This window comes from Chroicocephalus ridibundus, chromosome Z, assembly GCF_963924245.1.
Source record: "Chroicocephalus ridibundus chromosome Z, bChrRid1.1, whole genome shotgun sequence".
Lineage (NCBI taxonomy): Eukaryota > Metazoa > Chordata > Aves > Charadriiformes > Laridae > Chroicocephalus > Chroicocephalus ridibundus.
The window spans coordinates 18998410-19012608 of record NC_086316.1 but is presented as its reverse complement, the minus strand read 5'-3'; the positions used below and the strand labels follow the sequence as shown (position 1 = coordinate 19012608).

General features: G+C 38.3%; 1 protein-coding gene across 2 annotated transcripts in view; it reads right to left on the bottom strand.

The window, feature by feature from the left end:
• Window positions 1-4260: 4260 nt before the first annotated feature.
• The window catches only part of HSD17B4 (hydroxysteroid 17-beta dehydrogenase 4), a 65449-nt gene continuing 55510 nt past the window's right edge, over window positions 4261-14199 (bottom strand). For both annotated transcript variants that reach the window (XM_063320195.1, XM_063320196.1), the window contains exons 23-24: window positions 6519-6646; window positions 4261-4692 (exon numbers count right to left, since the gene is read on the bottom strand). In XM_063320195.1, coding sequence (XP_063176265.1) covers window positions 4603-4692; window positions 6519-6646 — 218 coding nt within the window. In that variant the 3' untranslated portion in view covers window positions 4261-4602. The remainder of the gene's footprint in view (window positions 4693-6518; window positions 6647-14199) is intronic.

Here is a 14199-nt window from a genome sequence, read left to right as displayed (position 1 = left end):
AGCACAGACGAACAGACTAGAATACAAATAACCATTAGGAGTGTGGTGCTTGTAGGGAATAAGCCTTAGAGAAGACAGTATGTAAGTTTCTGTGCCTGAAGTTGCTCGTTCACCTCTCTCTCGTGCCTCTGCTCCTCCCCCATTTTACTCCGTTTCATATTCTCTAATTATGGATGCTCTTGTCAACATTTAAAGAGCTGTTATCTGTAATTATTGATGACAGCTGCAAGGTGTGTTGAACTCCTCTGAAATAAACTAATTAAGAACAATTCTAGTGACTAGAAAGCATAAAATTCAGCACAGGCTTCTCTGAACCCAACACTAATAGAAAGCTTATGTAACTTTCCCCATCCGTTATTACTGCTCTCCTGCTTTAATTAAAGGACCCATAAATGACTGAAGAAGACATACGTCAGTGGAACTGCAATTTTCTTTTTGGAGGATGGACATAATTGCAAGCCAACAGGAAGACTGTAATGAACGTAAGGAGAAGGAAAAAGAAAAATAAAGCAATACTGTACCATGATTGAAAATCACACCAATTTACATAACCAGGTCTAGCACTAGCTCAAGTATTCCAGAAAGACAAATAACTGAATTCTTAACCACCAACTGCTACAAAGTCTGACGTCCAGTCAGCACCTTATTTACATGTAGACAGAATTAATCAAAACACTATAAAGCACACATGGACATGGAGCAGACAATCTTGCTCTCCTCTGCATTAAATACAGTATATGCACTGTTAACAACTTTACTGATAAGATGCTTGTAGGAGCCTCCTTATTTACTAGACAATTTAGCGATATCACTATAGAGCTACCTGAGATGTCTGGCAAACAAGCGGGGCTTTGCAATCCAAGGTAATGGTGCTTATCCCTAGAAACATTCAAAGCAGCAGCTGCCCTGAAAAAAATAATGTGGTGTGGTGCTGTTGCATGTCTCTAGGTCCTGTGTGGAAATGGATGCTACACTATACTGGTACTGTTGCTACTGGATTGACAAGAAAGGTCCCCAAAAGCACTTCAGATGAAAGAAATACGGACAGATTTGAAACATGAAGCCCCAAAAGAGAATGACACCGCTCTAGACGAAAGCAGCCGAGACCAATCAGACTGAAACAACCACCTACCAAACTGGGTAACATCCCCTTGCATGGATTCTCTTAAAGATAGTGGGTTTATTACTTGTTTCTGACAACACTACTCTTAAAAGCTATCAACCACAAACAGGTGGTTTTCACATACTGGGAAGAAAACAAAACCCAAAACCTCGAAATCACTTCAGCTATACATTCAACATAGCAGAGTCACCTTACCTTCAACACCAAGGTTAAGTTACTAGTTAGTGGGAGCCACCTAGAACATTCTGAAGGTAAATGCATTGGGGTAGAGATGAAACCAACATGCCGAAGTCACTAATAATGGCTATTCAGGCCACAAAGCAGATGAAAGAATTAAACACCTGCGCTGTGTTCCTAGGAAAGAGTCTACCGTAATACTGAGGTGTGCTCCATTAGCCTTGGTAAGGAGAGCAAAAGGAGCATTTTGCAGTAGAGTAGGGAGGACTTTCTGTTCCACCCGAGATTAACACCAAGTCATGGTGCAGGAAAAAGCTGAAGTCAGGCTTAAGTCTAGGATGTGTATGTCAAACACCAGTGTAACTTTGGGGTGTATCTGTTGTGGTTTTAATTAAGGCCAGTATTGGGGATAAAACTGAAGCATGTGGATTTTTTTGTCCAACTGAAACTATGCAGGAAATCATCACAAGAGTACCTATAATTGATATGGTGTATGGGATCACCCAGCTAAACAGGTTTTGGAGCACAAAGGCGAAACGCAGGGAGTTGTCATTCAACTCTGCTTCCGTCTTGCCTTGACGTATCCTTATCTACGCAGAGATGACTGGGGGGAGCTGCGGACATGGCTCAGCCCGAGCTTGCCTGAACACTGCGTCATACTAAGAACTGAAACCCAGATGGAGCCTTGAATAATCCCTTAAACAAAATGCCCTGAGTCCCATCCCACCACCATTCAGTAACTTTGTGCACTAGACGTCACAAAATTAGCAGTACAGATTAAGGTCACACCACCAGAGATACACATTCCAGATAGTATAATCCACTCAGGCATAATCCTGCCCACCCATCAAATCAGGAAATAAAAAACGTCAGGTTTGGGGAGAAAAATGAGGAGTCTTTTCCAACGACACAGCTGGCCCATAAGAGAGTCTTCCCCCCTTGTCCAGGAGACTGTACGAGGTAATTTCCCAGGGATTCCCAGGCCTTACCTGAGAGAGAGGGTAAGTGATTAAGAAACGTAAGTATAGTATTTGACATTCTTTAAGATCATGATTAGTGCACTCTTTTAAGGTATTAATATGTAGTGCGCTTGTGGTTTGCGGTAGTACCTTCCGGACACCACATGTGGGTTGTAACAGTGTATCCTGTGAACTGCTTTTCAAATTGCAATAGTGAATTCTCTGTTGTATCCATAAAACCTGCAGCAATAGTGGCGCATTAGACCTGTGAGTGAAATTCAAATAAACTGTTAGTCTGAACCTTACAGTGAAGTCTCTTTCTCTCCACCACGTATGGTTCTTGGGTTATTCTTTCATCCTTAGTGAACTGATGTTCTTTGGTAGACTAAATTCTAACCTGTGAAATCACAACAGGTTTCAACAGTACCAACTTGCCTTGACGGAATATTTTCGCTTTCCACTTCCAAAGTGGAGGAAAAAAAAAAAAGCTTATTAGCAGTCTGTTCCCTCCTTGCAGGGCAATGCTTTAAGTTTTCCGATAATCTATGGGGCTGAGAAAGAAAAGAACCTATTGTGAATTTTCAAGATCATGTCACTTACAGTAAATATCATATTCCTAAATGGATGTACTGATAATTGCATTCCTAGACTCAAAGTTAGTTCCACACAGTTACTTTCTCTTAATACATATATTTTTATGGCATTATCTACATTATAGACAGGAAAGACATATGTAGAAAACTCTTTTTTTTTTTTGGTATAGCATGTGCATGCATAAACATACACAGCTGTAATCAATCTGTCTTTCTCATAAAATTTCTTAAGAGAAAGTAATAGAAGACACCTTTATATATTTTTCACAAAGTTGCTTGGTAAACAGAAGCTGGGCAGTACAGGCAATGATTAGGTCCTACTTATATACTGAAATAACTGCTGTGAAAAAGGTAAATATTAAGTAGTTGAGGACATTTTTCCAATCATTTCTATTGGATGGCCTCTTTGAGGTGGTGAACATCAAACTTGTTCTGTTTCCCATCTATTCATGTAATTTATGCAAGATCCTTGTTGACATACTTCAGAATTGTGTTTCTCTGCCTGAATCAAAGCATGGCTGATAGTACAGCTGTGAAGAAACACATTTGTGGAGAATTAGACTCAATATTACAACATGTAGAATTTATCTTCAAACTGCCAAACTCATCTGCAGCCCCAAAAGGCTCTTTAATGGCTTTATCTACTCACAAATTCAGGGCAGTGATGTACCTCCCAGTTTTGGGACAAAAAAACCCCACACACAACACCAAAAAACCCAAACCAACCCATCCTCTAAGATAAATGATTTTGTCATTCTGAGCAAGGAGACTCAAGATTAGATAGCTTGAATACTTCAGAAAGTATCAACATAGAACAAGTCTGAATGAGGAAAAAAACATACTGAGCACATAAAGTGTTGGCCACGTTGGTGAAATTTCCAGGTGTTCGCATGACTATCAGTGATTAAGAGCATACTTTCTTCAGGAAAACATACAGCCACAGCTGCTCTCTCAGTTCTGGACACAGGTACAAAATGAGGAATTCACTCTTATCTCTTTCCCTGCTGCCATGATGCTGGTCCTCATGATAATGAATCTACATGAAGAACAATTTGGCTACAGTGACAGCCTTTGGTGCAGTGTAATACCTCTCACATGAAAAAGTTCCCCCTAAAGAATTAATGCTTACCACTTTACGTGTAATTTATGAGTAACTTATATAAAAATGACCATATAAATAAGGTGAGAAGAGCTAAAGTTCAAGAGTTTTTTTCCTGTATAGCAAAAAACAATAACGACAAGATGTAAATAAATGGAACTGGCTTCCATCTTCCAGTTGTTTTAATGGGACCATGAGGACTTAAGACAAAAAAACCCGCAAATGTTAATTTTAATAGCAAACCAGCTAGATTCATAGAAATTAGACAGTCTAAGGCAATATAAATGAAGACTGACAGGCACATAGAAGGACATATCAAAGAGTTGTATTGGTTTAATTTTCTTCAGAATTAAAATAGAAATATATGCATCTTTGTAAGAACTACATACATTTTTATTTAGATAAAGGCGTGCAATGAGAAAAGTATGATTCTCTACCATTGCTGAGAAAAAAAGAGAGGGACAATATTAACAGTTACATTCATTTCATAATTTTCTGCCTACAGCAATTAAAACAGCTTGCTTATTAGCAGTATAATGAATCAGTACACTGATTTTAAGTAGCCTGCAAATGTTTCAGTCGTTGATTCTGAACTAATTGAAGCTTCTGTCTTCTGAAGTTCTTCGCTGCTGTGGTACCTGATCAAGCAGTTCAGAGTTTGGCATAATCTTTCAGGATCATTTCCAATTTCTGGCTCAGCATGATGTTCCCCTTCACTTTTAATTTACCAGAAAAGAATGCCTACAAAAAGCAGAGGAAATTAAAAAAAGAAATGTATTCAACTGTTCACCCACAATCCAAAGAGTTGCTAGAACCAAACAAGGTAAGCGTGGTTGTTTAGTGCTCAGGAGAAAGCCTTCAGTGTGCAATGTCCATTGCTAATTAAGAGAAAACCATCCGAGTGCAATTTTATTAGCATCCAGAATCACAGTTTTCTACCTAGAGTGCAGGCAAGGCCAAGTCTACCACTCAGGGAAAACAAAACAAAACAACTTCAGTGGCCTGCATTTCTTTTCTACGTATAGCACAGAGCACTTCTCCCGGTGTAAGATGAACTTCTTCACAGAAGCTGATGGCAAAACTTAACCAAGGCACAAAAATAAAGCTCTCAGTCCTCCCCTCCCTATGCTACAGATATCCATGTATCGTTATACGGAATCAGAAAGTGGAATGAAAAGGACATTTAAGGAAAATTAAAGGCCTAATGAAAAGGTCAGCAACTACTCACTCAAATTCATAACAAATCCAAATGGGAACTTACACGATACACGTACAAAGAAATGCACTGACTTTATACATAGCATATTACAACAAACAGGAACTAAACAAGATTTCATTGCTTTTGCAGAATCATGTATCAACCAATATTTTCACTGAAATGCTCATGTATCACATTGTTATTGTCCCTGTTTCAAAGAGCTGTATACCCTGTTTCAATCTGGTTCAGTATTTTTTTTTAAACTAGTTTTGCTTCGCTGTGGCTTGGCAATTTGAAAGCTCTTTGAAAGTTCTGAAACAATGTGCTTTTGCATAGTTCCATTAACTTGAAATACATTCAAATAAGGAATAGAGAGAGCCACCAGAAAAGGATTTGAATAGATGCTTTGAGCTTCTTTAGATGAAAAATTTCACAGAAACTCAAAGGAAATACTAGTGCCTAAGAACAGATAATATTCCTGAATTGCAATCACTGTTCTTTAGCATTCTGAAGATTACACGTCAACATCTTGTTTGTTTATGCTTTATGTCTGCTATATACAGAGGGTCACAAAGGATTTTACTCATGTGGTATGTAGGACTTAAACATTTGCCATGATCGTTAGTCTCCAATTTTACAATGAAATTCTCCAACAACTACTGCTTGGGATCAAAGAAAATGAACTGTTCAATATATGATGTGCTTAATTAAAGTCTTCATTTGCTCAAGCTTTTATCTGTAAGCTGACATATTAAATTTGTGACAGTTTAATTTACTTTTACACATGGCATTTTTATTAGCAAAATTAGTAGTTTTAAGCAGTTGATTACTCCAAGAAGCTAAAAGTGCAGCTCAAGATTACTTATCTTTTTAGAATGTTTCTTTCCCTTAAAAATCTACCTAGTTTGCATCAATTTTGACCAGTTTCAATGGATCTACACCCATGCGTTGTCCAAGACTTCTCTTTGCTGCAGTAGTAGCAGTAAATGAGAATACTGCAACAAAAACCAACTTCCTGCAATATGACCAACCAAAACAGCCTGAATGATCAAACTGACAAAAACCTAACCTTGCAAATGTGAAGTGCCAGGGAACAAACAAACTACTAATTTTTTCCTGCCAGGCTTTATGACATTTGAGGTATCTTTGTCTCAAGATGACAAAAGTGGCATAAATTCCTCATCATGTCCTCCAACTCAGTATAAAGTAGTGATGCACTTATACCCCACCTGGATATACTCTGGTTTACACTGTCAAAACATCTAGCATTGTGGATTTCGGAATGCATACAGTCATGAACCAGAACTTGATTCAAGGCAAATAATATGTCCCCATTCAAGTGCATATGTCTGTGAGGCACAGGATATACCTTCTGGGGGTTGGTCTTTTGTTGTACCACATCCATGAAATCCTCATCCGAGAGAGTGAAGGTGGTATCAGCAGAATTTCTTGCGGGTCCTTGATACACTGATCCAGAGCCATTCTTTAAGTCAATTGCTGCAAAGAACCAGCAAAGATTTTTTCAAAATAAAGATAAAATTTTCAGCCTAAAGAACACTATTCTCCCCATCTATTATTATGAAGCATCCAGTCCACGCATAAATCTTGAGCTAACAGTCACCTGGAAAATGAAAGGGTTTTAATTCTTGTTCTTTAATGAAAGAAAATAATTGAGATTAGAATAGAAAAAAAGTTGTTTCTGTACTAAGGGGGAAGGGGCTTACAGCAAGGACTGACATTTGAAAATTCTTGCATAGATGGCAAAACCCATTTTTAAATAACACTTAAGATTCACAAGATATTAATTTTTGCAATTATCGCAAAAACGCTAAAGCTACTAAAAAAAGCTTTAATGTTTTAGAGCACTCCTATATTCAGAAAAGGCACATGTGGTGGTGTTCAAACATGCTGCTGCCATTTTCCCCGTTCTGCCCCACAGGCAATAAAGCCTGTTCTGCTTCATGCAGAGAACAGTTAAAGCCTTGCCAAATTATCTGTCTGTCTCTTATGGAAAGCCAAAAATTCCTCAAAGTGTGTGGAGCTTCCGAGTGTTCTTTTCCCACACCAAATCCAGTTGGCGGCTGGTCACGAGTGGTGTTCCCCAGGGCTCAGTATTGGGGCCAGTTCTCTTTAATATCTTTATCAATGATCTGGATGAGGGGATTGAGTGCACCCTCAGTAAGTTTGCAGATGACACCAAGTTGGGTGGGAGTGTCGACCTGCTTGAAGGTAGGATGGCTCTCCAGGGGATCTGGACAGGCTGGATTGATGGGCCAAGGCCAATGGTATGATGTCCAACAAGGCCAAGTGCCAGGTCCTGCACCTGGGTCACAACAACCCCATGCAGCATTACAAGCTTTGGGAGGAGTGACTGGAGAGCTGCCTGGCAGAAAAAGCTGTCTGGGAGTGTTGGTTGACAGACGTCTGAATATGAGCCAGCAGCGTGCCCAGGTGGCCAAGAAGGCCAACAGCATCCTGGTCTGTATCAGAAATAGTGTGGCCAGCAGAACTAGGGAAGTCCCCCTACACTTAGCACTGGAGAGGCCACACCTCGAGTACTGTGTCCAGTTTTGGGCCCCTCACCAAAAAAAAAAAAAAAAAAAAAAAAAAAAAAAAGACAGCGAGGTGCTGGAGCGGGTCCAGAGAAAGGCAACGAAGCTGGTGAAGGGCCTGGAGCACAAATCTTATGAAAAGAGCAGCTGAGGGAACCGGGATTGTTTAGCCGGAGAAAAGGAGGCTGAGGGGAGACCTTATCGCTCTCTACAGCTACCTGAAAGGAGGATGGAGAGAGGTGGGGGTCAGTCTCTGCTCCCAGGTAACAAGCAGTAGGACAAGAGGAAAAGGCCTCAAGTTGCACCAGGGGAGTTTAGACTGGATATTATGAAAAACTTTTACACTGAAAGGCTTCTCAAGCATTGGAACAGGCTGCCCAGGGAAGTGGTCGAGTCACCATCCCTGGAGGTATTTAAAAGACGGGTAGACATAGAGATATGGTTTATTGATGGCTTTTGTCAGAGTTAGGTCGATGGTTGGACTAGATGATCTGAAAGGTCCCTTCCAACCTCAGTGATTCTATGTTTCTATGAAATGACTTGCCAAAATAATCCATTACAAGGCTAAGACTATGAGGTATTGTGTCATTTGTTTAAAAGAATATTAGAAGAGTATTTTGACAAGATGTGGTGACCACATCATTCTCAGATTTTGCAAATTCCCAGTCTTTCCCTTTACACCTTTTCCTCTTGTTCTCCTCCTGCTTTTTAAGCACAAAACAAAATCTTTATTCAAGTGTATGTTCCCTTAAGGACATGACATCTCTAATCACAGAATCATGGCTGCCTAGGCAATACTAATACTGTCAGTTGGTTTCTCTTAGTTGTCAAATTTTAAGACACTGGCCTAACTATGGAGACCTATTTCTGCATAAACTCTCTCACATGTATTTTTTTCCAAATAATTTTTCTGAAAGGGTAAGGTGAACTATACAGACTGGGAACAGCTTTTGTCTGTTTAAGTTAGGTCTTTCATTTTTTGAAATCAGTTCTAAGTAATATTTATCCAGTTATAATAAAACTAGAAGGGGAATTAAGTGTACAATAATGCTCAGTGAGAAGTGACATACTGGATTATTATTATCCACTTGATTTTAAGGTAAATGACAATTTCAGGAACGGGTTTAATGTACATCACTAACTTGATGCAATAAGAGGAGAAGAAAGAAAAAAAAATTACTGAGCGCCAGATGAACAATCTATGCCTTCTGTGTTCACGGGTGGGAGCTGTGTAACATTCTTTTGATCCAAACCAGCTACTATATAGTCTAACATTGTAAGCAAGCCTTTAAACATTGCTCCTATCGTTTATGCAGCAACAAACTATTATTTAAAAAAAAATTAAAAAATCATCTATTGAATTGAGATGGAAGTTTCACAGTGTATTCCAACTCCCCAGTTTAACTGTCAACGTGCTTTTAAAATATACCTCTACCCAAATGCTAGCAATGTTCTGAACCATAGAAATGTAGCCAAACTGAGCTCCCTTTGAGACAAATAGCACTGGTGAGCAAGCCCACCACGTAAACTCACAAAACGCACAAGTGGTATTCTCAGATGCTTACAGTTCTTTTTTTTTTTAATTACTTCTGGACCTTAGAAATCAAAAGAGCATAAGTCCCTTCTTGTGCTTCATTTTGCATGCATTAATTGTTTTGTCTGTCCCTCCCATTCCCAGACTGTTCCAGAAGGGAACCCAGATGGTGACATAACTCCCAAGAAACAACAGACACTCTTCTTCTCTTTCTCTACTAAGCGCTGGCTGAAAAAGCAGTTTTGACATATCTCATTGATAATACTCACCCATCAATCTCAGCAGTGTAAAGTTTAGATGACAAAAAGTTCAAATTAAAAAGGTATAGTGACTCAGGCAAGTTCTAGCAACTCCTAGATTTTAATCTTGAACATAGTACATACTTAACATCATTACAATCCCCAATCTCTTTCTCCACTTCCTATACAAATCTCAAGAGCATTGCTTATCAATCCACATCTATAATTAATTGTAAGCTCTCAAAGCACAAATATGCCTGGAAACATTGCATAATCATGGTACCATGGGCAAAACTGTTATGTTTAATCACATTAAATCCTTAACTCATCTCAAATTAAAACTCATTAGAAATCCTAAAAAAAAAGGGACCAATCTAATATGTTAGATTCCCAAAAATATGAAAATATCATTTCCAATTCCTCCTTATTCTTCTTAAAGAGCATTAAGATTTTTGCTAAGAAGAAGAAAAAAAGAGAAAAAAAAACAACAAACAAACAGAGCAGCCACAAAAGAGAAGAGCTCTGTGACAACAAATATTGTCTTTTTCACAAAAGCGTAAACGACCTTCTACTATCACTTGACCCACTCCTTTTTTTAAGCTTTAGCATAAATGAGTTATGACATCTCTAATGCAAGCAGTCAAAAAAAAAAAAAAAGCAAGCCACACAAAACCCCAAAGGAACTAGCAGGAAGAAATGAAATCCCAAAACTTGATACATAAGCCCTAGTGGGTGAATTCTAGTAAACCACAATGGAGAAAGAGTGATCCTAGATATACTGTATGTTGGTATTTTAGAGAGGGGAAAGGAACTCCCATCCTTATAGAGAATGGAAAACTACCCAGAAAACTTGCTCGTTTATTTTTTTTCAGGGGAAGAACAATAAAAAAGAAAAAAGGATTACAAACATAGACCATAATTTTTCTTGCCTCCTGATGCACACCTAGCTTAGAGTATTCAGATGACAAGTGAGACTAAACTACAGCACTAGCACATGGACAAATGGATATAAACTAGCAATGAAAGAAGAGCCAAATACCAGATCAGATTCCAATCATCAGAGCATTTTAGCTTTCCAAAACGAACAGAGAGGGTGCCTTCTTGTAAAATCCAACTTTATGAGCGAAAGCTATATAAACATGGCTGTCTGCTGTAGCAGGAAACAGTCTTGATGCAAGTGTCCTATATGTATCTTCTACACATATGTCGTGGATACATGTCTCTATGGTTATAGCTACCATCTCGTCACCGCAGCTTGCACGCTGCACTATGATTGCAGCAACCAGCTTGACAACAACTTGGTACTGGCATAGCTATGTCAGTGCTCAGCTGGCTGGTGCCCTGGGCAGCTGCCAGGCAACTACCTCACGCAATGCCAGTGCCGCTCCACTGCTAGCAGTAACAGATGAGTAGCCTAAAGGTGTCCCTGGTGTTCTTTGCTCCTAAGAATGTGTAGCCCTCCATGGCCGATACAGATACAGCTCTTCTGTGAGGCACTCACATGGCTGATCCACTCCAGACAAAAACAGAAGTTTGAAACACGGCTGTGGTACTCCTCAATACTGCGTGTAGCAAGGCAAACTAAACTTAAAGCTGAAGTCCCTTTTAAAAATCAACTAGCTTCTTAAATATGTAAAATTTCACTATTACACGCCTGGCAGAAAAGCAGAATCAAGCAGTTTCAGTGGATAAAACAGCAGTTATCCTTCAAATTTTAGTTTTTACTTGTGTATGTTAGTGTTATATTACAGTAATTAAATATCTATGAATCATTATTGTTCATATAATCCGGTTGTCAGAGACATAATAAAAAGGTAAAAAAAATCATATATATACACACAGGCTAAAACATTAGACATTGCCATCATGTAGCAGGTAGCCAAACAGCCTAAAAATCTAAGATTTGGGGCACAGGTTTTGTTTTGCCTTCAAAGAGTGCCTTACCATTTCTAGAGGAGAAATGTTAAGGGGTCAGACTTTTTTTTTTGTTTTGTTTTGATTGGGTATTTTTTCTCCTTTACAAAAGGTAACTGCAATACAAGACCCATCCTCAATGCAAATGAGAAAAAGTGTCACCCACTCTTCATTACCTCAAGTCATATTGCATCATAAATTATTAAGCAGTTTTGCCCTAATTTGTCAGATGCTCACGATCAACTGCATGTAATGATTTCTCCCCAGTTCTCCCAACAAAGTTTTATTCTTCTGAGAATGGAAAAGGGACAAAAGTATGTTCTGCCTTCAGCAGTGCCTTCAGAAGCATGATGAAAAGCAACAGATGGGTAAATGCTTCTGAGTACTGTTCTAGGCAGCCATTAACTATCAGCTAACAAATCTCAATGGCAATGTGTTTTCTCTATGGAAAGAGAAGTTGTAATGAAATAGATTAACTCTAAGATAAATATTTTATAACCATTGGAAACAAAGGCAATTGTTGTACAGTAATAAATATGCAGGAGAGTGCAAAGCATGCTTCAGGTAGTGAAGCCAAATGGAGAAGCCAAAGCTGGGGGATCTGAATTAAGAATTTTGTTTAAAAAAAAAAAGATAGCTCCAGTTCCGCTAAGCTTATTCCTCAGGTTTTCATACTGCCAAAATCCGTATTGCTTTATCTTCTTAAAAGGATTTTCAGCATCCTTTTTAATTAGAACAGCTTCCTTCTGTAAAGACATACCACTAATTAAGACCAGTTGTCAGTGGCTACAGTTCAGCGTTGTTTGGACAGCGAAAGAGCTGTCCAAAATTTCACATGCTGAGTGCAAGATCAATAGTTCTACACCTCCCCATGGCTTCATACCATCCACACAGAATTACATAAAAGTAAAGGTCATCACTAATTAAACAGCCTAGTATTACTAATAATATTAGTGCTACCGTAAGAAGTGTCTCTCTAGCAACAAACGCTAAATCCAATTCACAAATCCCAATTCATTTAAAGTAATAAACAAAAATCCTGGCTTACTGCAAAGAATAGAGATCAAATGGTTACAGTTGCAATTGAAATAAAACACTAAAAATAATACAAAATTTTTCAAAAACTTGGTTCCTCAAAGTTTGGAAAACACCAGAACGACTGCGTACATGAGGGCAAATTTCACAGCGGTTCTTAATACCGCTGCTTTCTCTCATTTGCTTCCTTCCCAGATCTTAAGAGCCTCCAGGACATTAGCAGATGCTGGAGCTACAATCATTGAATAAGACAGCAACGCGCTGCTGGGCCTGGATTGTTTCTAGTGCTGTCAATTGCTGCAGTTTTCACAACGGCACAAAGCTGTGCCAAAGTGACAAAAGTAAAAAAATTTAAGAGACAAGCTAGCACAACCACGTAACAAATTTATTAAGGGAAAAAGGCCTAGCAAGTAGCTCAACAGAAGCTCAACAGAACCACAAACACTGCCTGTAAAGGCCTGGGAGGCCCTTAGAATGAGACACCTAAAAAGAAGATAGATAATGAAACAATTAGCATCAACTCAAGGCTTAAAACAAAACAAAAAATACCTGTCCCAAAATAATCTACCTCCTCACATTTCAGTTGTTTCAGGGATACCACGCCAAGAATATTGACCATAAATTGAAGGAGTATGCAATATTTATTCACAGGAACCGAATTCTAAATTAATTTTAATGTCATATTTTCCTCTTTGCTTTATTGTAGCTATGTACATTATGGGATCTAGCTCTCAAAACAGAAATTTTATTTTAAGAGATAAAGAGAATTCAAAATTGTTATAATCTAACAGCATAGCATTTACAAATCTGATTTTAAGTTACTGTACACAGAAGATGAATTAATAACCAGTGGGTCAAATTTAAATGTAGTGTAAAGAAGTGCAATTCTACTGGCATATTTGACTAACATTGAAGTCTGAAGCAGGTTTTAAACCAGTCAAAATAGTGACACATAATTAAATTCAAGCTATATCAATGGTAACATCTTACTACCATCCTCAGTTTTTAAAGTAAAAAATTAATTTGTCAAAGGCTAAAATTTCTCATTATGTACAGAAGCTTCCATTCTATTAACAACAGAAAAAGCCAAGTATTCGAGTCATATATATATATATATCTATATATATCTATATCTATATAGAATATGTAACACTGACAATGTCATTTATTGACTCGAATACTATTCTAAGTTCGCTGTTATCATTCATGGGCATTACAAAAGTCTTGGTAATGACCATATAAAGATCTGTCAGAAACCTTCTGGTTTTTGGAAATGTTTCATTTAAGCTCCTAATAGTAGTCAGCAACAGGAAATGTTTAAAATACTAGATTACCATCCTAGATTACCACCACACTACATCCCACAGGGAGCTTTAAGTAGTTCCAAATTCGTAAAAAAGTACAGATATTGTTCATTGCAACAGAAGCAGAGGGAACACGACAAAGAAAAGTTATGTCTGTTTAATCCCTTTTAGGTAGGGAAATAAGCATTGGAAGAAGGCACTACTTTCCTCCCACTGCTTCAGTAGGAAACAGAAGAGAGGACAAGCTTTGTTTGAAAAACAGAAAAGGCTGACCCTTGATTTACTCAGAGCACAAGTACTCTCTTTCTCTCTGGATACAAGGGCAAAAACATCCACCTGTTTCCCCTCTAATAAAACTTTGTCTCATGAGGCAGGTCAGGCCAATTTGCATCTTAAGGTCTTTCTCAGAGACAAATTTTATTCATGTCTTGAACATTCCTCATCAGATTTTTCTTCCATTGATTTGTCCCTC